Genomic DNA, 25,400 nt, shown 5'->3' on the forward strand with positions numbered 1-25,400 from the left:
CATATGTAAACTCCAGTTATATCCATGGTAAAAAGCAAAAAAAAAAAAAATGCTGGGGAGAATTCTTTCTGCCTTTGCAGTCTGTATCACTGAACATGTTCATATCAGCTTTCCATTTTAATGTGTTTATATGAAAAAAATCCTCAAGGCCCAGTCCTCAACTCCCATCCTAACCTCCGACAACATTTTCCTACAGAAAACAGAGTGCAGTGAGAACATTTTGATGTGCTGCAGACCTGTTTGAGATGACCCACTGTTAACATGGAATTTAGTGTAAAATGAAGCTGCCTCGGATGGCGTCCAAAAGAAATACCAGAAGGATCTCGTTAAAATAGGGTTTTACCATAACATCTGGTCTGGACCCCAAGGGTGGCGGCTGAATACAGCTCAGGCCGCTGACGAGCGCAGACCAGGCGCCCTTGCCAAGACTATTTTCTTTTTTTATTTATTTATTTTTTTTTTTTTTGAGACGGAGTCTCGCTCTGTCGCCCAGGCTGGAGTGCAGTGGCCGGATCTCAGCTCACTGCAAGCTCCGCCTCCCGGGTTCCCGCCATTCTCCTGCCTCAGCCTCCCGAGTAGCTGGGACTACAGGCGCCCACAACCGCGCCCGGCTAATTTTTTGTATTTTTAGTAGAGACCACGGTGAAACCTCGTCTCTATCTCCTGACCTTGTGATCCGCCCGTCTCGGCCTCTAGATGTGGGGAGCATCCAGGAGGGAAAAGCATTACTCAGGCCATAAACTCATGTGGCTACTTCCTCCCAGGGCAATGGGGGGCTAGGACAATGAGACAACCTTGGAGGAGCCTCAGCTGGGGTAGGGGGTTCTGCTTCCTGGAAATGCTCACATTGTAGTGGAGGTGATGCCAGGAGAAGCCTCAGCTCCTGCTGCAAGTCAACTACTAGGAAGAGCTAGGCTCAGAGACGCTCATGTCCCCCAGCCCTACAGCGTGGTCTCCAGCAGCTTGGAACACTCATGAATTCTGGATTCAATATTTGGAAATTGGAAGACAGCATGAATGCTAAATGAGAGATTTACGATGGATAGCACCATTGCAAATCACACTCAAACAAAAGTCAAGATATGACTTTGGGAATATAAGAGAAAGCAATTTGGAAGATGGAGAAATTAACTCACATTGTTAAACAATCAACACAACTCCTGTTCTCACATTGGGGGATTTCTTCCAGTCCCTTTTCTCTACATATCTTAATTTCTTTTTTTTTTTTTTTTTTTTTTGAAGGGGTTTTTCACTTTTCTCGCCCAAGCTGGAGTGCAATGGCACAATCTCGGCTCACTGCAACCTCTACCTCGCAGGTTCAAGTGATTCTCCTGCCTCAGCCTCTCAAGTAGCTGGGATTACAGGTGCGTGCCACCAAGCCCAGGTAATTTTTGTATTTTTAGTAGAAATGGGATTTCACTTCACGTTAGCCAGGCTAGTCTCGAACTCCTGACCTCACGTGATCCACCTGCCTCGGCCTCCCAAAGTGATGGGATTATTTGCTGGGCGTGAGCCACTGCCCCTGGCCTGTGCATCTTAATTTATATGTATAATCATCATGGTCACAGAGTATTGTATCCCTGTTCTCTTTTACCTAACACACTACAAGCATTTTCCCTGGTTGCTGGTTGGTTTTGACAGTCACCTCTGTGGTTACTAATTTTTCACCAAGCAGGCAGGTCACCCTTTACTCACACTACGTCCAGCTTTATCTTTCAACAATGAATCAATGGCTTCTAACTGGACAGGTTCCCATGTCTCAGCTGGTGTTAATCTGCCACTAACCCTACTTGCCAGCATCTTTTCCTCCTTCCTGCCATCATGTGTCCTAGGTCCCCATCACCAAGATGGCTGCATTCTCCTCAAAAATGCCGGGTTTTGCTCTTTGTTTTTCTTGAAGTGCTCTTCTTACTTTGCCTAAAAACTTCCGGTTCAAATCCAGCTCAGATGGCACTCTATGCCCTTTCTCAAGCTGCTGGGGAAAAGGTGACGACTGGCTGCATTCCCGGACATCAAGTACTCTCTGGGGGCCTCCACATTTCTGATGGTACTCAAAAATAATTTTAAGCGTGAGGGCAAATGTTTGAAATTTAATAGCTATTTGAACGTATATTATGTGAACAACAGAACTAAATGAAACTAGTATACTAACATGTATTGATATATTTAATAAAAGGCAACTGTTTCAATTTAAGACAAATATTAAGAAAATACTCCAGGTGTATGCAAATACGGTGAAAATTCAGATAACGAGCAAAGAACTAAGATTGGCACTGGGTGTGGTGGCTTATGCCTGTAATCCCAGCACTCTGCAAGGTCAAGGTGGAAGGATCATTTGAAGCCAGGGGTTTGACACCGGACTGGGCAACAAAATGAGACCCCATCTTTACAAAAAATAAAAATAATTAGTTGAGTGTGGTGGCACGTGCCTGTACTCACAGTTACTTGGGGGGCTGAGGCGGGAGGATCATTTGCGCCCAGGAGGCTGAGGCTACGGTGAGCCATGATTGTGCCACTGCACTCCCAGCCTGGGCAACAGAGAGAGACTTTGTCTTTAAAAAACAATAAATAGGTCAGGTGCAGTGACTCATGCTTGTAATCCCAGCACTTTTGGAGGTGAAGGTGGGTGAATCACTTGATCCCAGGAGTTCGAGACTAGTCTGGGCAACATGGTGAAACACTGCCTCTATAAAAACTACGAAAAATTAGCTGGGTGTGGTAGCACATTCCTGTGGTCCCAGCTACTTGGGAGACTGAGGTGGGACGACTGCTTGAGCCCAGGAGGTTGAGGCTGCAGTGAGCCAAGATCATGCCACTGCATTCCAGCCTGGGCAATGCAGCGAGACCCTGTCTCACACAAAAAATATATATGGGGCAGGGGGAGGAGGGCAGGTAGCCCCTTCTCTGCTGTGCTGCCCATTGCAACCTTAATTCATATTTTCATACTTCCTGTAATAAATCTGCCGTTTTTAAAAAATTAAAAATATATGTATTATCTTGTTGTATCGTTCTCTTTTATTGTTGTTTTCCTATTTATTATTATTATTATTTTTGAGAAAGAATTTTGCTCGTTGCCCAGGCTGGGGTGCACTGGCACGATCTCGGCTCACTGCAACCTCTGCCTCCCGGGTTCAAGCGATTCTCCTGCCTCAGCCTCCCAAGTAACTGGGACTACAGTCATGCGCCACTATGTCCAGCTAATTTTGTAGTTTTAGTAGAGATGTCCACTATGTTGGACAGGCTGGTCTCAAACTCCTGACCTCAGGTGATCCACCCACCTCGGCCTCCCGAAGTGCTGGGATTACAGGCGTGAACCACCGCGCCTAGCCCCCAATTTATTTTTGATCCACAGTTGGTTGAATTCATGGATGGGGAACCTGTGGATGTGGAGGGCCGACTGTATTTGAAAACATCACGTAGTACATGATAGCTATATATACATATGTATCTATATGTAGACATAGATACATATATATTTTTATTATATTTTTTCAATGAATGATGAATAAATGAAAAAATGAGAAAGATTCCAAAGCCAGATGGATGATGTTCTGAATCCCAGCTGTATGACCTCCTTGAGGTGACTTGGGTAGGCCAGGACCTTCTCAGTACCTTGGGTTTCTCATCTGTAAATGAGGATGGAGCTGTTTCTACTTCCTAGGGATTGGTAGGAACAAACAGTTTCATCTGTCAATATTTAGAATCATGCCTGGCACACAGCAAGTACTTGATACATGCAAGATATTGTTACTACAACAAAGCAGTGATGGGAGGATAGAGGTAACACTGACAAGGGTGGGATATCTGGGTGCCAGGTGGTGGGGAGGGAACTGAAGACAAGGAGGCAGTAGGAAAGATACTATGGAAAAATGTTTGAACACAATCCTGATGTTTTTCTACTGAACAGTGCTAATTCTGAATGCTTCTCTCTGCCCTTCTAAATTCATATATTGAAATCTAACCCCCAAGGGGATGGCATTAGGAGTTGGGGCCTTTGGGAGGTGATGAGGGTGGAGCCCTCATGAATGGGATGAGTATCCTTATACAAGAGACCCCAGAGAGTTCCCTTGCGTCTTTTACCATGTGAGGACACAGCAAGAAGGTGCTGTCTATGAACCAGGAAGCGGGTCCCCACAGACACTGAATCTCCCACACCTTGATCTTGGACTCCCAGCCTGCAGAAATGTGAGAAAAAAAAAAAATCTCTGTTGTTTATGGTATTTTGTCATAGCAGCTCGAATGGGCTAAGACAAAGAGTGACATAATCATAGGGTGGACGAAGCTTATCTTTGGAGTGGACAGACCGTGGTAGGGAAATGGTGATGGTACCAAGTGTGGGATTACATCAAAGAGTGCCCATGAAGTGTCATTCAAAATATCAGTACGGATGGCAATGGAGAAGTTGGGGATACACATCGTGACTTGGAGGGGAGGAGTCACTGGAGAGATTGGGAGGGGACACTCAGACTTGGGGGATCAGTAGAGAGACTGGGGATGGCACTCAGACTTGAGGAGCAAGGGAGGGGCATATTACTACAGGCACAGATGTGGGAGGGGAAAAAGAACATCATCTTGGGGGCAGTAGTAGTTGAGAAGCGAATGGAGGAGGAGGCACCAGCAAAGGGATGTACAGAGACTTCAGGGAAGAGGGACAGTGTTGTGTCTGACAGTTCAGACAACTCGCTTGCTATTCAGTCTGGAAAGCAAGAAAGGAAATGGAATTTGGCATAAAACATATCAATGCTGGACACTTTTAAGGTCACATTAGAATTTCAGAGCAGGCAAGTCTTGAATGTAACGGTGAATAAACTCGGAAGACAGGCACCTTGGTTAGCGGCTATTTCATCTTATCTAAAACAGGAAATGTGGACTCTCTTAGACATTTTCACATCGTCACCAATTTTTAAAGTAGGAAGTGAAATTTAAGGCTTATGTGCATCTTCAACAGAATCTAACCTTTTTTGTGGGTGTCAATACCAATGGAGATTTTTTGACCACATTGACAAGATGTATACTTAAACAACTGTAATTTATAGTCATCTGATTTTCATTCTAATTGCTTTTTCTCCCTGTAACAAATTAATGAGCGTAAGAACGGCAAGTCTTAATTTAGAACAATAAACTTAGAAAAGATTGTACAACTGAAACTGCACTGGAACCGGGAGAGTGGAATGGTTACGAACATCTGGAACGTAAGAACTTCCGGATTCCTGCATTTTGCTACTGTAAGTGGTTATAATCACACCAAGAGAACAGTTTAGCAAAACAGTCTTTTCAAACAGTTTGTTTGCAACTAGCACGGTTATGAGAGGGTTGGTAATTGAACAATTAGCCCCTTCATAACCTCCCATGTGAGCAGAGGCTCTGCAAACCTCCACCACTGTATTCAACCAAGGGAGAATAGACATACTTGGTGGAGGAGGATCAATTGTTCATGCCACACAGCTGGCCAGGGTGATGTGCTATTCTTTTCTATATGAAAGGCCTGGGTATCATGTTCTCCAGCTACTTACCCACTCCTACACATTCTTAGAAGTTAGTTTTTAACACTGACATCTAACATACGCATAAATGCACAAATGACAGATACAGAACCTCACCCAGATTTCCATGAGGCCTTGGCCTGAAGTGGTGTGGACGGTCATGTATTCTCCCATTTTCCTTCTGAATCCCTCGGCATGGGCCGCATGTCCATAGGAATGGCTCCCAAATAAAAACCCTGAGCGCCAAGGTTCAGGTGAGCTTCCCTGGCTGGCCACTCTCCTGCACGTGGCCAATCATATATTCATCTGGGAGAATTGAGAGCCTCTCTGTAACTCCACTGGGGGTGGCCACCTGCAAGGTTGTGCCTAGTTTCACCTGGACTTCGTGCCTTGTGCCTTTTCCCCTTGCTGACTTTCATCTGTATCATTTCATTGTAATAAACCATAAGTGTGGCAGGTACTGAGTCTGTGAGCCCTTTCAGCAAACCACTGGGCCTGAGGGTGATCTTGGGGGTCCCAACACACCAGCAAAATGTGCTGCTCTCACTTAATGAGATCACATCAAGGCATGAGACATTACTGCTTTGTAGAGTTTCAGGGTACTTTCATCCTCTACTAATGTGGACATTTTATTCAGGTCTTCCTTATTTTATTATTTGATGAAACTAATGTTTTCCTTTATTATTCCTAAAGCAAAGACTGCCAACACCTCAAAGAAATGCTGGCCTTCACTGTTTCATAAAGATTCTTTTTTTAAACAAGGATACACATTAGCAATGTAAAAGAGCCGCTGCAGTCAAAAAATATTTTTAGAGACTCAGCTGAACAATAAGCCCTGAACTTTTGTTTAAATTAAGATAGCTGAACCATTAAAATGATTTCCTGAATCCATGGAAACGTGTCTTGCATAAGAAGGCATTCCACGGCCCTAGGAAACACAGTAGAATCTACAGAGTAATTTGTCAGCTACTAGGATTACAGTGGGCAAAGCCACTTAATCATTTTTGTAGATGCAATTATTCACAAATATTAAGAGTAATGTAACCACCCAATGGATTCCCCTTGCCTGCTGCCTAGACAGAGCTGATTTATCAAGACAGGGGAATTGTAATAAAGAGTTTAATTCATGCAGAGCCGGCTGTACGGGAGACTGGAGTTTTATTAGTACTCAAATCAGTCTCTCCGAAAGCTCAGAGATTAGGGTTTTTAAAGATAGTTTGGTGGGCAGCGGGGTAGGGTAGGGAGCGTGCTGACTGGTTGGGTTGGAGATGAAATCATAGGGAATTGTAGCTGTCCTCTCATGTTGAGTCAGTTCCTCGGTGGGTCGGGGGGCCACAGGACCGGTTGTTCGCAGGTCCAAGTGGGGCAATCTGGTTGTCAGAAATGCAAACACCTGAAAAGACATCTCAAAGGCCAATCTCAGGTTCTACAACAGTGATATTATCTTCAAGAGTAATCGGGGAAGATGCAAATCTTCACCGCCGGCATAATGGCAAATTATTATGGCATAATGGCATAACGGTAAACCATTTAGAATTCAAGCCCCTCTCATCCTAACTTGGTGGCCTTCCATTAGTTTTACAACAACATTTAGTTTTAGGGAAGGACTATTACTTAAACTATAAACTAAATTTTCCCCCCAAGTTAGTTTGGCCCATGGCCAAGAATGAACAGAGACAGAAGCAAGACAGCGAGCTAGAAGCAAGACAGCCACGTGACTTTGCTCTCACTGTCAACACTTTCTCAGTTAATTAGAATTTTTGCAAAGGTGGTTTCAGTCCCTCCCTTTGGGTTTTATAGCACCTTATTCTTAAGGTGTGGCCTATGAAGATGGAAAAAGAAGAGACGACTGCTCTAACTTCTTCCTGTTGATAGTGGGCAGAGTGGGTGCAGCTGCAGACCCCAAGGTAAAAGCAGTGGAACCTCTTTGCAGCTGTCTGCATGTACTCACATGTGCCTGGTTGTGGTTTCAAGGTTTGCATGCCAAAGGCATTAGGATGTTCCTCTGTAGTTTTGGCACAGCATTTAAGTGAACAGTGAACTACAAGGTCCTAGGATAAAGAGTGGAAGTCCTAGCTTCTGAAGTCTTTGTAGACTTGACCTTAAGCTCTGAGGGAGAACATCTCTCTCTCTCAGAGAGATGAACATCTCTGAGAACCAATCAGACATAGGGCGGCTCACAGAGAGATCTGGGCCAGTGATTGTTAGACAGACAGATTGGGAGGGACAGGAAAGAGCACATTTACATATATCGCTCCATATTCTTTTTAGGTCAGTTTCCTAGTCCTGAGACTAGATGTTTAATTAAACAGCTGTTTCTCATATCAGGAGGTGGCAATGCAGATGGGTTAGGCCTCTTCAGTTATAGATGAGGAAGGCAGTGAAAATCTGAAATGTTTTTGTCACCTATATTACGAGGAATAAGCTTCAGCTTGCAGGGCCTCAGGAACAAAGTAGTAGCATTTTATTGAGTCCAAGTTGGAAAAGGGGAAGAAAAAATCTGAAAGCATTAGTTTGGGGACTTGTAGCCCACAAAGAATTCGGGGTTAACAGAAAATAATGAAAACTCAAAAAGTTTATAGTTTTTTGAAACATAATTTTTCTCTCTCCAGTCCCCATTTTTATGAAAGACAAATCATAGTGAGACAAATTTACTTGCAAAATAAGTCTTAGTCTTATTACGCTTGGACTGATTATTTGTATAAAGCGCAGCAAGAATAATTATTTGCCCTAATAGGCTCTTTCCCCCACCCAAGGTCTCAAGATAACTTGGGGCTCCCTAGGCCTGCCAGAAAATGACATTCTTTACTTACCACAGGTCAGGAACCCTGTACAGAAGCCGCACAGACAAGGTATGAGGCGTTTTCCTGAGGGGCTTCTGTTGGCTCTATAAGTCAACTTTGATTCCTTAAAGCAGTCTGTTTATATTTGAATGCATGCCATTCCAGTCAAAGCCTTGGTAAAATAACCAGTGTTTCTAATTCTGTTCTGTTACAAAAGAGAACAGATTCTTACTGCACTTATGCAAATAACTATACTGCCATAAGTTGAGAATACTCAAATAGTTTCTATAAATTCTCCAGAAATCAGGTAGAGAAAAAGCAACAAGCTCCAAATTTTGCTCACAGTAAATTTTGCGCAAGTTTATCTTATTCAGTTGCTAAAAGCGGTAAACAGCTCAAAAGAAAACATTTTCTTGATTCTGAATAACAAAGGGATTAGCAATGTTTCACACATCAGCTCTCCACGACAGTCCCAAAAGTTTGGGTGTTTTTTTTTTTCCTATTCCAATGGCACAATTTCTAAAGTTATCAGAGACCTGCATTCAGGAGTACCTGTCAGAGTCCTATAGCTGAATATAACAACTGCCTTCTAAAAAGGAGCAACACAAGACAATAATTGTCTATGGATGACAGAAGTCCCAGGATAGCCATAAAGATGCAGTCAACAAGGAATTCTGGTCATCTTTGTGACACACAACAATTTAACATAACAATTACAATTATTAATGGTAACATACACTGAAACATCAGAATTACAGGAATCTTACACAGGTTTATAACACATACTAATAGCATATTTATATGAATATAACCCAAAGAAAGTTAAACACCATCTTATACTTGACAATGCTTCCTGCATGATTTTAATATATCAAATAAGCCAAATATATCTCTTTTGGACTTTAGGTGTCCTAATTTTTTTTTAAAACATAACCTAGAATTTGATCTTGGTAGTTTGTCAAATATCAAAGGTTTAAAACACTAGATATTACAAAATAGGATCCCAGGTCACCATACCTAAGTCATTCATTCAGCCAAAATGATAACTCTAAAATTTTATGAAGGAAAAAGTACTTTGATAGGAGCCTCAGCTTCCCAAACAACAGGACCCAATGAAGACGGCATGAAGCCAACTGATCTCTTTTCTTTCCCCTCTTCCTTTTCCCTGCCATTTACTCAAAGGGGCAAACAAAAACCTTTCATATCCCTTAATATTACATGAAAATCTTGTTTAAAAGAAAAAGCAAAATTTCACCTTTGCATTTGTATACTATTAATGTTAAACCCAATTTGTAATAAAACCTTATAAACAAATCTATATAATCTTAATTCATCTGACCATAAGGTAAAAGTTTCAAAAACCTTTTAAAACCCTTTATAATTTTCTGTTAAACAGCTGATCAATTTCCTAAGAAAACCATTATTCAGACACATGGGCCCAGATTTGAGCCCTGCCATCAGTGTGCTTTTATTTTCATGTTTAATGTACCGAAAACTGAAATAATCTCCTTCAAATCTTCGCCAACTTCCTGATACACACAGAACTTCTTTTACAAGATCAATCCTTCACAAACCCTTTATAGCTTGTTAAAACTTGCAGTTTTGTCTTATTGCTCTTTTAGGTTAAGATGATCTTTGAAACCCCCTGAACTAGACAAAATTACATTCCCTTTAACAAAAACCGTATTTCCATACCTTCTTACAACATTTTACCAAAAACACATTCTATTTTCCTTATATACCTTATAGGTAAAACTGTTTCTCCAGTACATTACAATGTTAATTCTCAGTAGCTTTAATTTGCGGTGTAATATCTGATAGGTAAGCAATTTTAACCATGAATCAGATTATAGAGCCCAGGACAAAGACAGAGCTGCAGACAACATCTGACTCTTCTCAGCCTAGCTAGGGTACCTGGCTACTTCCACGTGTCCCCAGGCCTTATCTAGAATCCAATGACTGTAAAACAGACAAGTCAAACAATTATTAAAAATCACAGCAGTTTATGAGCTTAAAGCATCTAGCAAACAGTATATGACCTGCCTAATTTAGACCAAATGTATAAACGTTGAAGACATTTTATTTTACTTTACGGTTAATATTTTAAATTGCCTTTATTTTTCAAAGATTAGAGTCACATGACCTAAACACATTAAAGTTTCTATTTTTCTGACAATTTTTTTAGCACTTTTCTTTAAAAGTCAATTAATAGGAACATTAACATGTTTTATATAGACATCACACACACAACACATACAAATATACAGACAGAAGGGGATCTGGTAGTTGTAAGATTTTTTACTGCCAATTTTTAAGTTTCTTAATTGGATTACTGGCTTTAGGGTGGAGCCCTTACAGGAACAGGGCCAGGAAAGCATGTAATTTCTAGGGCCTAATAAGCAGGCATAGCTGGAAGGCAAAAACAGATCCCCCAAATTAAGGGTCCCATTTTTATACCACATCTTGGATCCCCAAAAAGAGGGGAATGCAATGGGAGAAGAGAGTGCAATGCTTTTACCTTGCATTCCACTACAAGGCAATCCAAACCCAAACAGCCCACCCCCCAAGAGAGTCTCATCTTTCAGTGTGGGGTAGAAATAATACCTTCTAGGTGGCTGAGAGCATGCTTCTCTAACCCAAAAGTGCAAAGAGCTGAGTATTCCTCCGTAACTGCCATTAGCCCTACCTTAAAGTATATTTCCTACCTAGTTAATACATACACAGGCTAAAAGCTCTTCTTCCTGCAAAGTAATTTCTGATACCTCCCAAAGTCAAAATAAATCAGGTAACACGGAGCAGAGCCTTAGATTTTGAGAGGGATCTAGCCTCCTTCAATTCCTGGGGTGTTCCATGAGGAAAACATAGGTTTTTCTCAAAACAGGGTATGTGGCACCTCCTGTGTTTTTCCCAAGGAGTCCTGGGCTGTCAGAAATTACTTTAGGTCCTCTCATGTAGGCATCAAGAGTGGCAATAAAACAGACTGGGGAAATAATTCAGTTGACTGAGAAGAAAAACAAAGAAAAATTTTTCTTAAACAAGATCCAAGAAGCGAAAAAGCACCACAGCCTTTTACATACATATCTATCTACCTATCTATCTACCTATCTATCTATCTATCTATCTATCTATCTATCTATCTATCTATCTATCTATCTAGGATATCAGTTTTTAATTAAGTTGATTTTAACAGGAATGAGCAAAGACAGCTAGCCTGTGAGGCTAGAGACAAGATGGAGTCAGCCATGTCAGATTTCTCTCACTGTCATAATTTCTTCTGTTACAATATTTGCAAAGGCAGTTTCAGTAACACCCTTTTCCTAGTTAACTTACTCACTCACCAGGAGCCAAGCCAAAAAAGAAAAATCAAATGGAAAGTCTGCTGCTCTCAATTATTTTATTATCTGCCAGAGAATGCTTCTGGCAGACTTTCTCCTTCCTCAAGGGAAAAAATACCTGCAAAATAATAACAAGGACTGCATTTTGCTTGCCGTGAAAGTCTATTTGAGTTCTGCAGGTGAGGGAATCAAAATGCAGCCCAAGGAGAACATAAGATGAAGGGCAAAAAATCAGAATGCCATTAAAACTCCATTTCCCAAGAAAAACTAGTCGGAAGGAAAAAAAAATCCTACACCTAAAGGATATGAATCGGTGGTTCTTAACTGGCGCTGATTTTACCCACCAGGGGACATTTGACAAATGTCTGCCCACTCTCTCCCCATTGTAACAGAGAGTGGGCAGATGCTAGAGATGCTGCTGAACATCCTATAGTGTTCAGGACAGTCCACCCAACATGTAGAATGATCTAGCCCCCATTGTCAATAGTGCCAAGGCCAAGAAACCCTGATCTCAATGAATGGGCTGAAAATCTTGAGTTAATGCATTATATGTTGTGGCCATTCACAGCATCTTCAGAAGACCCTCAAATCTGCCCACTTCTCTCAGGCTGAACACATAAATCTAACAGAATCCTCCACACTGAAGGTTGTAAGTGGATATTTTAGAATCATTCTAAGACTCACTGGTAAGTGAGCAGGGGAGAAGCCATGCACCGACTTTTTCCCCCAGTAAAAATGCAGCCCACCCAGAGATGACAGTCCCCAATCTGCAAACATTCAAGCAATGTCCATATGACAACTTCTGTTTGCTTCCAGCTGATTCTTCTGTTTTCAATGGCCCCATAGTGTCTGTGTGGCCATCCATTTCTCAGTTAATAGGGCTGCCACTTGAATCCATTACACAAGACAGCACTCCCACCTAGCCCTAGGCTTGCAATACAGCTAACGACCTGCGAAATACAATAAAAATGTCTTGGCTGCCTTTGCATTATGGACCACCGTCTATCACACACACAAAGCTTTGCAGACAATAGAAACGCTGAATTACACTTTTGGTACAGTCTTTTTTACAATTAAATAATTCTGCAATTACTACGGAATCAGGGGAAATTGCAAAACTAGTGAACTGCTGTGCACCTTTCATCCTGTCTCCTCCCATCTTGGCATCTTACACTACTGTCAAAGAGGATCAACACCACCAAGTAGGAGGCAGGATGGAAGTGCTCACTGGAACACAAACTATCGTCATCCTTTCTGCACTGTACCCACTGGCTGTGTATGTATAATCTATGCAGTTTGATCCTACGTGTAGAGCTGTGGAACTGCGTCTCTGGTCAAGGTACCGAACTCTTCCATCAACACAAAAGAACTCTCCTATAACCATCCTTTTGTAAGCACTGCTTCCCATCCCTACTCCAGATCTGTGGCAGCCACTGATCTGGTGTCCACCTGTATATTTTTAGCACTTTAAGCATGTCCTACAAATGGAACCATATAGTCTGCAATCTTCTTCTTCCCTTTTTTTTTTTTTTTGAGACAGAGTCTCGCTCTGTAGCCCAGGCTGGAGTGCAGTTGTGCAATTTCGGCTCACAGCAACCTCCACCTCCTGGGTTCTGGCGTTTCTCCTGCCTCAGCCTTCAGAGTAGCTAGGATTACTGGCATGTGCCACCACGCCTGGCTAACTTTTTTATATTTTTAGTAGAGATGGGGTTTCACCATGTTGGCCAGGCTGGTCTTGAACTCCTGATCTCAAGTGATCTGCCTACCTAGGTCTCCTGAAGTGCTGGGATTACAGGCATGAGCCACCGCACCTGGCCCAGTCTGCAATCTTCTGACGTGGCCTGTTCTACTCAGCGCATTTCCCTGGGGGTTCCTCCAGCTTGCTGCGCCTACCCACAACTCCTTCCTTTTCACAGCTGAGCGGTGCTCTGTGGCACAGACTTGCCACAGTTTGCTTCAACTACGCCCACTGAGGGACACTGGCCATGTGTCCAGAATATTGTTATTATAAATAAGCCACTATTTTCTGTTTAAGTTTTTAAATAACCAGATTTTGTCAGACACCAATGTAGCTTACAAATGATACTAGCTGTGCCAGGGATTTGTCCCAAACACTGATACGGGACTATGAAAAAGCCCTTATCATGTAATATTAATAATATTAATGTTACTGTGAATACAGGTGGTTCTCTCTTCCCTTTGAGACTAATTTTACAAACTCTGAAAACAATCTACACATGGAACTTCTCACCTATAATACCATGGCCTCCCCCTAAAATCATGGTAAAATATATATAACATAAAATTTATCGTGCTAACCATTTAAAAAAAATTTTTTTAAGAGATAGGGTCGGCTGGGCGCGGTGGCTCACGCCTGTAATCCCAGCACTTTGGGAGGCCAAGGCAGGCAGATCACGAGGTTAGGAGATCGAGACCATCCTGGCTAACACTGTGAAACCCCGCCTCTACTAAAAATACAAAACATTAGCCAGGCGTGGTGGCGGGTGCCTGTAGCCCCAGCTTCTCGGGAGACTGAGGCAGGAGAATGGCATGAACCCAGGAGGTGGAGCTTGCAGTGAGCCGAAATCGCGCCACTGCACTCCAGCCTGGGCAACAGACAAGACTCCGTCTCAAAAAAAAAAGAGAGCGGGAGATAGGGTCTCACTCTTTTGTCCAGGCTGGAATGCAATGGTGTGATCATAACTCACTGCAGCCTTCACCTACCAGGCTCAAGTGATCCCCCCACCTCAGCCTTCTGAGTAGCTGGGACTGCAGGTGTGAGCCATGTCCGGCTAATTTTTGAATTTTTGTTGTTGTTGAGACAGGGTCTTCCTATGTTCTTCAAGCTTGTCTTGAATTCCTGGCCTCCAGTGATCCTCCCACCTTGGCCTCCATCTTAACCATTTTTAAGTGCACAGTTCAGTGGCATCAGGGGCATTCACACTACTGTGTAACCATCACCATCAACCATCCCCAGAACTTTATTTTGCAAAATGGAAACTGTACCCATTAAATAGCAACTCCACATCGCCCGCTTCTCCCCATCCCCCAGGAACCACCCTCCCATTGCCTGTCTTTTTGGATTAGACTCCTCGAAGTATCCCTTCTAAGTGGAATCCTACAGTATTTGCCTTTTGTGACTGGCTGATTTCACTTGGCATAATGTCTTCGAGTGCCATCCGTGTTGGAGCCTGTGTCAGAATTTCCTTCCTCGTCAAAGCTGAGTCATGATATTCCACCGTATGGATGGGCACGTTTTGTTGATGGAATTTCCTCTGTCAATGGACATCTGGGTTGCTTCCACTGAGGTTTTCTAAAGGACCCTGTACTGCTCCTCTAAAGTGTGAGGTCAGTCTTGGAAAGGAGGGGGCATGTCTTTCTGTTCAGCTCTCTCAAGCCACCATCCTCACAATAGCAGCTCACCGATGCAACAGGAGGAATCAGCCCAGCACACAGCCCGGCCTCCACTCTGGCAGAAACTCGAGGATGATGAAATGCCAGGCCGGCAGGAGGTGAGGGGAACCACCCACTCAACTGACAGCACCCTGCTCAGAGGCCTAGGATATGAAGGGCACTGGAACACAGGAAAGCCTCAGGGAAGTGCTTCTTCCACGGACGGACTGAAGCTCCCAAGACCCCTCTTGAATCCAGACTGGTTGCCTTTGAACAGTGTTCTCTTCTACAGGGCATGAGTTCAACCCATCCCTCAGCATCAGGCCCCCACAAGATACCTGGTGCTTTTTCAGAGGGGACCACGTCACCCTCAGTCTCATGTTTCTGTAGAAAGTGTTGAAGAACAGGAAACCTTCCCCTGCGCCCCACCTCACTCTAACCAAGATCCACACCAGCTTACCCGCTGTGAACTTGCTGGGTCATCTGCCAGGTACTCTTTTTGGATAGTATAACCTTGCTGTGTGTTGGGCGCTCAGCACAGCCTTTTATCTGTGCTTGGGTTTGTTGTGGAAAGAGGAGGCCGCTGAGGTCTCACTCTTGCATGCACTCCTCTTACGCTAACTCACCTGAATGGCATCGCCACCAGAGAGAAGCACTGCAGGTGAAGTGTGTCACCCAGCAAGACTCTTTCTTTTTTTTTTTTCAGACAAGGTCTCACTCTGTCACCCAGTTTGGGGTGCAATAGCACAATCATGGTTCACCACAGCCTTGACCTCCCAGGCTCAGGTAATCCTCCTGCCTCAGCCTCTTGAGTAGCTGGGACTACAGACATGAACCACCACACCTGGCTCATTTTTATATTTATTGCCCAGGCTGGTCTTGAACTCCTGGGCTCAAAGCAATCTGCCCACCTCAACCTCCCAAAGTACTGGGATTACAGGCGTGGGCCACCACACTGGGTAGAAATCTTTCTTATTAATGATTTTCTTGGCATGGAAGCTTCACAAAATGAATGACAAATGTCACTAAGATATATTCACAACCCTGAAAGTCTGGGCATGTGAATGTACTATTTCACTATTATCTTACGCTGTTCATGTTGCTTTACCAAAATACATAAGAGTAGGTGGCTTATAAACAACATGTGTGTCTCACAGTTCTGCAGGCTAGAGTCCATGATCAACACGTGGCAGACTGAGTTGCCTGGTGAGAACCCGCTTCCTGGTTCACAGACGGCGCCTTCTCACTGTGTTCCCACATGGTGGAAGGGGCAAAGGAGCTCTCCCCATGACTTCATCACCTCCTTAAGGTCCCAGCCCCTAATACCATCCCCTTGGGGGTTAGGATTTCAACATAGGAATTGGGGAGACAGAAACGTTGGGACCATAGCACTATCCTCCTTATGAGCAAGGATGACACATAACACAGAGCCATAGACACATTATGTAAACAAAAGCAGCATGCCTACTTCTACCCAGGTAGTTGTGTGCGCAGAAATGGGCTCTTTAGGAAAACAGAGTGCCCAGAGTGTAGACGCTCACTTTTGATAACTAGTGATACTCTGAGTCTGAATAACCCATGTTTGGTGACATTAATGGAGGCAAGAACTATGTATAAAAAATTGGTCTCTCAGCTACAAATCAGGGCAAATCAGAACATAAGTTCCACTGAATAAGGAGTTTTCAATCATCCTCTAGGGTCTTTAAATCTTCACAGCTAAGCCAGAAGTTCCTCACTCTGGGAATTCAGCGTGTGTGAGAAGTGAATTTTTACCATTTATTATGGCGACAAGCTCCTTTTAGTAGCGACAGTGTTTAAAATTGCTGCCGTCATGGACACAGAACTTGGTAACGTCCTTGTGTTGGACACAACGTTAGTGAAATTCTATTTCTACTTGTGTTGCTTTTTCTTCAGTACTGTCGCCACCACCATCATCACATGGTTTTTATTACTCATCTGCCTGTTCCTGGCGGTGGGTGGGCGTCAGTCACAAAGCTCCAGGTAGGGAAATACTTCCCTGGGTTTTTCATGACTTTGATACCATGAGGTATGTGGGCAAATGCACAGAGAGCTTTCGCGGCTGCCATAGGGCCCAGCCTGCGGAATCCTGCTATCTGGAAGCCCGGCCTTTGCCATGCCCAGATGCCTGGGTGTATCCACCGGAGGACTGATGAGGCTGTATAGAGTTTTCTATTTTTAAGCAGAAGGTTAGACCAACGGCACCGCTTAAGGAGGGGAAGGTATGCAAACAAGGACGCTCTGTCACTCAGTCGACCTGGGTTACATTCATGTCTGCCCATGGAAACTGTGACCCTGACAGGTTCATGAAATTAGTCCAGAAGGCCAGCTGCAAATCCTCAAAGAAGAATCACACTCCATGAGCGTCCTGCAGATATATATGCCAGGGCTAATATCCCTTTACATACTTTCCAATATGCCTTGTGCAACAGGCAAAGGAGCTCTGTGACTCAGCTCATCTCTATAAAACCACTCATGTTTATGATGTGTCCTGCCTCTGCCTTAGATGGAAAAGAATGCACTGGTTTCTGATAAAGTGAAACCTACACTTATCACAAGACCCATTAACCCTACTCCTAGATATTTACCCAAGAGAAATGAAAACCTACGTTCACACAAAAGATCTGTATGAAAATGTTTTTTGTAGCTTTATGTTGGAATCACCAAAACCTGGAAAGAACGCAAATGTGAGGATGCATAAACAAATCGTGGAAACAGCATTCAAAATGGAACACCACTTAGCTAGTCAAGAATGAACGGCTGGTGCACACAACAGCACGCAGGAATCTCAAACGCATGAGGTTGAGTGAAAGACGTCACACTCTCTGGACTACACAATGTATGATGCCATCTCTATGCCATTCTTGCAAGGGCAAAACTCTAGAGACAGAACAGTGGTGGTTGCCAGGGGCAGGGTGGGGGTGGAAGAGGAGCTGAGTACAAAGGGGACACAAGGCAATTTTGAGGATGACAGAACTGTTCCGTGTGTTCATTATGCTCAAGCCAGCTCTATACATTCCTTCCTTCTTTCCTCTTCAGACCGTATCTTCTCCTTTAAAAAATGTTTTTGGCCAGGTGATGTGGTGGCTCATGCCTGTAATCCCAGCACTTTATGAGGCCAGGGTGGGAGGATCTATTGAACCCAGGAATTTGAGACCAGATTGGGCAACACAGTGAGACCCTGTCTCTACAAATAAAATACAATAGAAAATAAGAAACTAGCTGGGCATAATTTCTTGTGGCACAAGCCTGTAGTCCCAGCTGCTCGGGCGGCTGAGGTGGGAGGATCACTTGAGCTTGGGAGGTAGAGCCTGAAGTGAGCCGTGATCGTGCCACTGTACTCCAGCCTGGGGCAACAGAGTGAGACCCTCGGTGTGAGTGAGTCTCAAAAAACAAAATTTTTCATAGTACCTTCCTTTCCCCCGAATCTATCACCCGATTATCTTGCAGGTAGCTCTTTCTCAGTTAAATTCAGTTTGAATCTGTGGTTCTCTTCCCCTGTATTCCTCATACCGTTTTGCAAGTTCCTGTGAATTATTTAATTTATGCTAAAAATGTGGGTCTGGGAGAACATGTTTTCTTTATAGTTTGGATTTTGGGATGAAGTCCCAGAGGAAATAATATGTTTACAGGGACTCACTTGCCAAATTTTCTCTCTTTCCATACTAAGTGGAAAATGGACTTCCACTTCCCTTGCTGTATTCAGAAATATGCGGGGGCGAACAACTCACGATTCCCCAAGCATTTGGGGGAGCTGCTCACTACAGCAGGTGCAGGCTGTGCACATTTATAGGGGCTCGCTCCCTTGCTTCTCTTCTCCTGGGATGGTAACATGAGCTCATGGGAAAGGCACATGGTCACCACGTGATTCTTAAAAACTGCCCAGATAGCACAAGTGACCGGGCAATGGATCCCGTAAGACAGAGGCCAATGGACTCACGTATTGTATTAGTCCGTTCTCATGCTGCTAACACAGACATACCTGAGACTGGGTAATTTATAAAGGAAAGAGGTTTAATGGACTCACAGTTCCACATGGTTGGGGAGGCCTCACAATCATGGCAGAAGGTGAATGAGGTGCAAAGTCACATCTTACATGGCTGCAGGAAAGAGAAGGTGTGCAAGGGAACTCCCCTTTATAAAACCATCAGGTCTCGTGAGACTTATTCACTTACCACGAGAACAGCACGGGAAAACCTGCTCCCACGATTCATTTACATCCCACTGGGTCCCTCTCCATGACATGTGGGAATTATGGGAGGTACAATTCAAGATGAGATTTGGGTGGGGACATAGCCAAACCATATCACCTGTCAAAGCCAGACTGCTGAACTCATGCAAAACCCAACAAATCCATTTTGGCACTAGAGTTTGGTAATGCAGAAGTTCCCTACTACTTAACGTTCTTGCTTTGACTAGTTTCTTCTTTCAGACTGCCATGAGTCTGCTGCTATGAGATGTCACCTGTGGGTAACATCCATTGAGTGCTTCTGATGGGCAAAGCCCTTGCTTTGGACAAGAAACAAGGGCAACAATGAAAATCCACTAATCCACACAGGTAGGGAAATATATGGGGTTTGCTAAAAGCCAGATGACCTGACTTCTGCCTGTTGTGGGCAGAGGAACAAAACACGTCTGTTTTTGAGGTTCTTTGCCGAGTCTGAAGAGATGTGTCTTGGATTCTTCTTCAACACCCTGCTTCCCTGCTATCTGAGGTCATCAGTGCTCCACTGAGGATTCCCTTCCTTGCAACCTAATGCATCCTAACTGACACCATGGATACTGGCAGAGGGGAGGAAGAGAGACACCGGTGAAGGAGATGAACGGCATCTGGTCTGCTGGGTCCAGGGTAGAGAAGCAGGGCTCAGGCTACATGCTTGGTGACTCTGAAAAACTTGTCCATCACTGCACCTGGAAGGTGGGGTTGAGTGTTCTGAGCAGACCTTCTACGAAGCAGCTGTCCTGCTGCACTGCAGGGAAACACCTACTCCCTTCCTCACTGCCCACCCCCACCCCCACCCGCTTCCTGTCACACACAGGTAAGGAGGGATGACCAGGGAAGGAGGAAAGCCAGTTGCAGTAAGATCACTGGATCTGGGAACCCAGAATTTACTGACAACTTCTAGTGGAGAAAGCCAGACTGGAGGGAGTTGAGGAATGAATCATCTTCTGAGATGCAGAACTTGTTTTTAATGAGTTTGGAGAGGTGAAGGAATGAGAGTACAGGTGCTTGAGGAGGAACCATGATCAGGGAAATGTTTTCCTTTTTATTTCAGGTAGAAGGGAGAGAGCGATAGGCTGAGAAGGAACGCTTTCTTGATGGGGGCTCAATGACTATTGACCTAACCAAAACTTTAGGACTTGAGACAAACAGAAAACCCCAGAATGAACATTTCAACATTATTTCTTTGCTCCCTTCTTCCTTTGAATATAACCTTGTAGGGTGCTCTAAAAAGTTCCACAATGCACACAGTGAGCTGAAGAAAGTGCAATGTCTCTCTCTTCAATATCAACTCTGCCTAAGAAGTGTTATTATACTTTAGTGACACTGATGAATCAGGAATGGAGCTCACAGATGTTACACAAAGTTGACATTTGCCAAGGTCTATGCATTGTTGTGCTCTGATTCTCCCTCTCAGCTGCCTAGTTACAGAAGCTTCATAAACAAATACTGAATAAGGAAGCCGACCTTTCTGGGGAGGGATGGGGGTTTCTGTGTTTATTTCAAGAAGCCAGCAAAGCTCACGCTCCGTGGCCCTGGGGACCAGCCAGCAGCACGGCTGTCTCCAGGTTACGGAGCACGTGGTCCTTCGCACCCGACAGTTCCAGCCTGGGACTTGTTTACACAAGAGCTGTGAGTCTCTTCGGCCTTCACCGTGTCCTTGTGCAGAGGTGTTGCTAATGGAAAGAATCTCAAATTCCATGCCACAAGTCGACGGGGAAGCAGGGTTTGGTACATGTGATTTCCATTTGCAGGCACCTCTGGAAAGCTCTGAGCTCTGAGGCGGGAGACCACCTGTGCTGCTCTAAGAACTGAGGTTGATGTATTAGCAGAGCGGTTATCACTTCCCTCATTTCCAGGGGTGAAGCAGTACATATTTTGTTTTGTATACCAATTTCTTATACTATGTTCTGGCAACAGCCAATCGCAGGCATCCGATATATATGCAGAAAGAACGCGTACTTTCCATGAATAACACTAGCTGGGAGTGCACGGGACAGAGACCCAGGCTTGGATGGGGAATGCATGCACTTACAATGCGCTACATGCCCGACATACTTGACCACATTTGCCTGGTCAAGGAAACCCAGGCTCTAATGAACAGGCCTCACTCAGACTTGTTTGAGGATCAGAGCTCAAGCCATTCTGTGTGGCTCCAATGCCTACATCCTACCCTACCAGGCCAGCTGTGAGAGAACCCACACCTAGAGGATCGTAGACTGCTTTTCCCTCAAATTGAACGCATGCATCTCTGGAAGGAGGAGGCCTAGGAACTGGGGTTTCCTTTTCAAATAATCAAGTTCCAGAATATATACAATCTCGTATCAAGGACACGAAGCTTAAAAAGATCCCAAACCAACTGTTACGAGCTGAAGTGTGCCCCCTCCTCCACAAATTCACAGGTTGAAGTGCTCACCAACAGTGCACCTCAGAATGTGACATTATTTAGAAACAGGGTCACTGCAGATGTAATTATTGCCGTATTCAAAAATAATAGCTAAAATGAGGTTGTCTTGGAGGAGGGTAAATTCTGAACGCAATCTGTCTTTACCACAGGGAAATGTGGACAAATCTGAACACAGAGACGAGGGTGATGTGCCTACAAGCCAAGGAATCCAAAGACTGCAGCAAGGCCCCAGGAGCCGGGCAGGGGCACAGGAGCGACTTCCCCTTAGAAGGAACCGACCTGCCTACACCTTCATCTTGGACTTCTGTCCTTAGGAACTAGGAGACAACATATTTCTTTTTAAGCCACCCCAGTTTGCGGGTACGCTGTTATAGCAGCCCTAGGAAACGAATTCACCTGCACCGTCTGTTGCTTAGGAAAACGGCTATGTGTAGCAAACACGTGGAGATAACAACCAGCAGGCCCACCAGGGTCATTATCATCGAGGAAGCGGGGAGGCAAACACGGGCAGGGTTTCCAATGCACCTGAGAGGTTTGTTTCTGAAGTTGAAAGGGTAGGTGGGTATCAGGACGTTTCGCACCAATGTTGTTTTGTGAGTCTTAAATTACGTATCTTCTAAGTTTTAAAATGTAAAAAATAAGCTTTCACTCTAGAAACTAAACGACTTATTGGAGGGATCCCACGAACCCAGGCTAAAAGCCAGGCCAGAACCCAAGCCCTGGGCTCTGTGGCTTCCTCCTGGCGGACTTCTCTGCTGGCGGAGGAGGGCAACTGCCCAGCTCAAGGTCTGTTCTGTCAACAAGGAATACATGTGATTGGCTGTTTACTTACTAACCATAAAGTAATGTCTCAGTGGTAATCAAAAATGTTGGAAGATGCTAGGACGATTCCTAAGTTTTAGAAAACGGCCTAGCAGCCCATTTGGGGGTAGGGAGTAGGAGAGGCTGGAGAGCTGAATAAATCTCTGGAGCAAAACTGAAGAGATTCAAACACACACCCCAGCTCAGGCATGCCCTTGCCGAGGTGGAGGCCAAGAGCCCCGCACTGCTTCCGTCCTTTCCACATTCACCACAACCGCTCTTGATTCCCGCCTGATTCATCTCCACAGAAGTGTCAAGGGAAGAAAGAACACATTGCCTCTTTCCACCCGGGGATGGCACGGCTCCAGAACCTTCTCTTCTCCCCATCAGCACTAAGAACCTTCTTAGCTCTTCTTCTTCTTCTACAGCCTGGTTTTGAATTAAGCGTTGATCCTTCTGCTTGTAAGATGCTGAAGATAAATTTCCTCCCAACAGAAAGCCAAGCCTCTTACCTGACTCCTGGAGATACCGATACACCAGGAAGTTCACCTCATCACTGGTTATGCTCATCTTAGCCTCACCTCGCGGCGATGAGGTGTTGATGAAGTGGGAGCCACCCTCTGTTCAAAAAGAGAAGAGAGTTTTGAAACCCTGCTTGTATTTTTCTCTTTTTTTTGAGATGATTAAAGAAAATAATATCCATGCTATTATACACATGAAGGTAATTAACATCTGATTGTGTTATATTTTGTAATTATGGGATTACATAAAAATTCCATAATTATAGATATACAAACATGCCCAGGTGAAATGTTTTCCAAAAAAACAAGAGTTGGCCTATTTCCTAAGGCCAAGGAAGAACTGAGCAAAAACCACATGAACGCAGCCAGAAGCAGGGGCAACAGAGCACAGCAACGAACAGCTGACTTCGTGCTCAGTAAAGCTCTGTGCATGCAGGGATCTGCAGCGCACCCCGTAAGCGGCAGGAATGGAATCCCAAAGTGCACTCAGGCAGACGTGGCTGGATTCAACACTGAGCACTTTTCTGGACACATGGAGAGGTGACCAAGTACACCCGCGGCCACGTCAACACCCCCAAAGAGTGACCACACGGTCCTGGCCACATGAGGAACCGCAGTACCTCTCCCTCGTAAACGTTGAAAGTGGTGCAAGACTGACTGCATGGCCCCTCTTCCTGCAGGGCGGTGGCAGCACGATGAAGAGGCGCCAGCGAGCTCGGTCATGCTACATGTCACCTCGATGTTTCTGCAAGGAGGCCAGGGCTCCTGGTGGAAAACCAGAACACAGAAGGCAGGGAGCACCTCTGTCATTTGTGTTTCACCACAGAACCCGCTGTATCCGTCTGGCTAAGACTTCTGGTGCCCAGAAGGCAGGCAGAAATCTGGGGAGGGAGGATGGGCAGTTCAGGGGCTTCTGTGTGAGACAGCCAAGACAGTCTGGTTTTCTTAGATACCACCCGGTTAGACACAAGAGCAAACCAGCCCAAAGGGAACAAGCAAGGAAAGAACTCTGTTGTCCATGAACAAACCAGAATTCATAAATCAGTAAGAGCTGTTCACTCCAAACAGCTGGGCAGCCCCAGAAAGGCCACAATTAATGTCAATGATGTCACCAACACTAAACATCTTTCTTTTGAGACAGAGTCTCTGTTTCATTTGCCATTTCAGGATGCCGCGATGGCTGATCACCAGCTCACTGCAGCCTCCGCGCCTCTTGGGTTCAGGGGTTCCTCCTGCCTCGGCTTTCCCGAGTGGCTGGGACTACAGGCGTAGCCACTGCACCCCGGCTAATGTTTGTATTTTTTTGTAGCAGAGCGGGGTTTCACCCGTGGTGGCCAGGGGTCGGTCTCCACCCATGACCTGTGATCCCGCCCGCCGAGCGCAAAGTGTGGGATTCTGAGCGAGCCTGCGCCTAGTCTCTTTTTTTTTCTTTTCTTTGTGGGGAACTAAGGGTCTTACTGTATTGCCATGGCTGCAGGAGCAGTGGCATGATCTGGGCTTACTGCAACCTCCACCTCCTGGGCTCAAGCAATCCTCTCACTTCAGCCTCCTAAGCAACTGTGACCAAAATTGAGCCTCACCACAGCCAACTATTTTGGTTCTTTGAACAGTTTTGCTGTTACCCAGGCTGGTGTTGAGCTTCTGAACTCAAGGGATCCACCTGCCTCAGACTTCCAAAGTGGTGGGATTACAGGCATCAGCCGCCACGCCCAGCCAGCACTAAACATCTTTAGGCTGTTTGGGAACTGCCTTCGGTGTCTGTATCACACATTTTCAAGTATCTTTACAGGCAGCAAAACTTTCATTGTTGAATGAGGATTAAGTTTTTGTTTGCTCAGAGGAAAAAAGTGCAAAGTATATGTTCAAGTTGGAAGATATTTTACATTTAATAGGAGGATTCAAAGTAGTGGTTACCGCCAGGGACATACCTCACCCCCACAAAGTCCTGCCCTGGTATACTCCTGACCCTTGAGGATGGGCAAGATCTGTCACTTGCTTCCAGAATATGTCAAGGAGATGGGGCACCACTCCCTAGGTTAGGTTACATTATATGACAAGGTTGACCATACTTCTCTCTCGTGATTATTAACACCACATTGCGTGATCTGTCCAGGCAATGGCAGGCAGCCTGCAGGGAGCTGAGGGTCTCAGTCCTGCAGCCACAGGAACTGAATTCTACCAAGAGCCTGTGCTTGGAAGAAAAGCCCCAAGCTTAAAGGAGAGTGCAGCCTGGCTGACACCTGGACCAAACCTTGTGGGACACTGAGCAATGGCCCCAGCTGTGCTGTGCCTGCACCCCTGACCCGCAGCCATGGTGAGAGAATGAATGTGTGTTGTTTTCAAGCTGCTAAACGTGTGGTCGTCTGTTATCCAGTAAGAGATAATGAATGCAGCTGCCCTGGCGTCATTCCACCTCTCACTTTGCACTCTTAATAGA

The 25,400-nt window shown here is 44.8% G+C and overlaps 1 protein-coding gene across 14 annotated transcripts in view; it reads right to left on the reverse strand.

Moving 5' to 3' along the window:
- Positions 1-25,400, reverse strand: part of TBL1X (transducin beta like 1 X-linked) — a 261,662-nt gene that overhangs the window by 45,043 nt on the left and 191,219 nt on the right. For 7 of the 14 annotated variants that reach the window (XM_031660567.1, XM_017953875.3, XM_021932414.2 and 4 more), the window contains 2 exons: positions 23,584-23,728; positions 22,955-23,062 (listed from right to left, as the gene is read on the reverse strand). The exons of 1 other annotated variant lie outside the window; for it this stretch is intronic. In XM_031660567.1, coding sequence (XP_031516427.1) covers positions 22,955-23,062; positions 23,584-23,686 — 211 coding nt within the window. In that variant the 5' untranslated portion in view covers positions 23,687-23,728. Of the gene's footprint in view, positions 1-4,080; positions 4,176-8,296; positions 13,145-22,954; positions 23,064-23,583; positions 23,729-25,400 lie in introns of those variants that run through there. 6 more of the 14 variants (XM_031660569.1, XM_021932418.2, XM_031660568.1 and 3 more) reach the window with 5 other exon arrangements.

This window comes from Papio anubis, chromosome X (genome assembly GCF_008728515.1).
Source record: "Papio anubis isolate 15944 chromosome X, Panubis1.0, whole genome shotgun sequence".
Taxonomy (NCBI): Eukaryota; Metazoa; Chordata; class Mammalia; order Primates; family Cercopithecidae; genus Papio; species Papio anubis.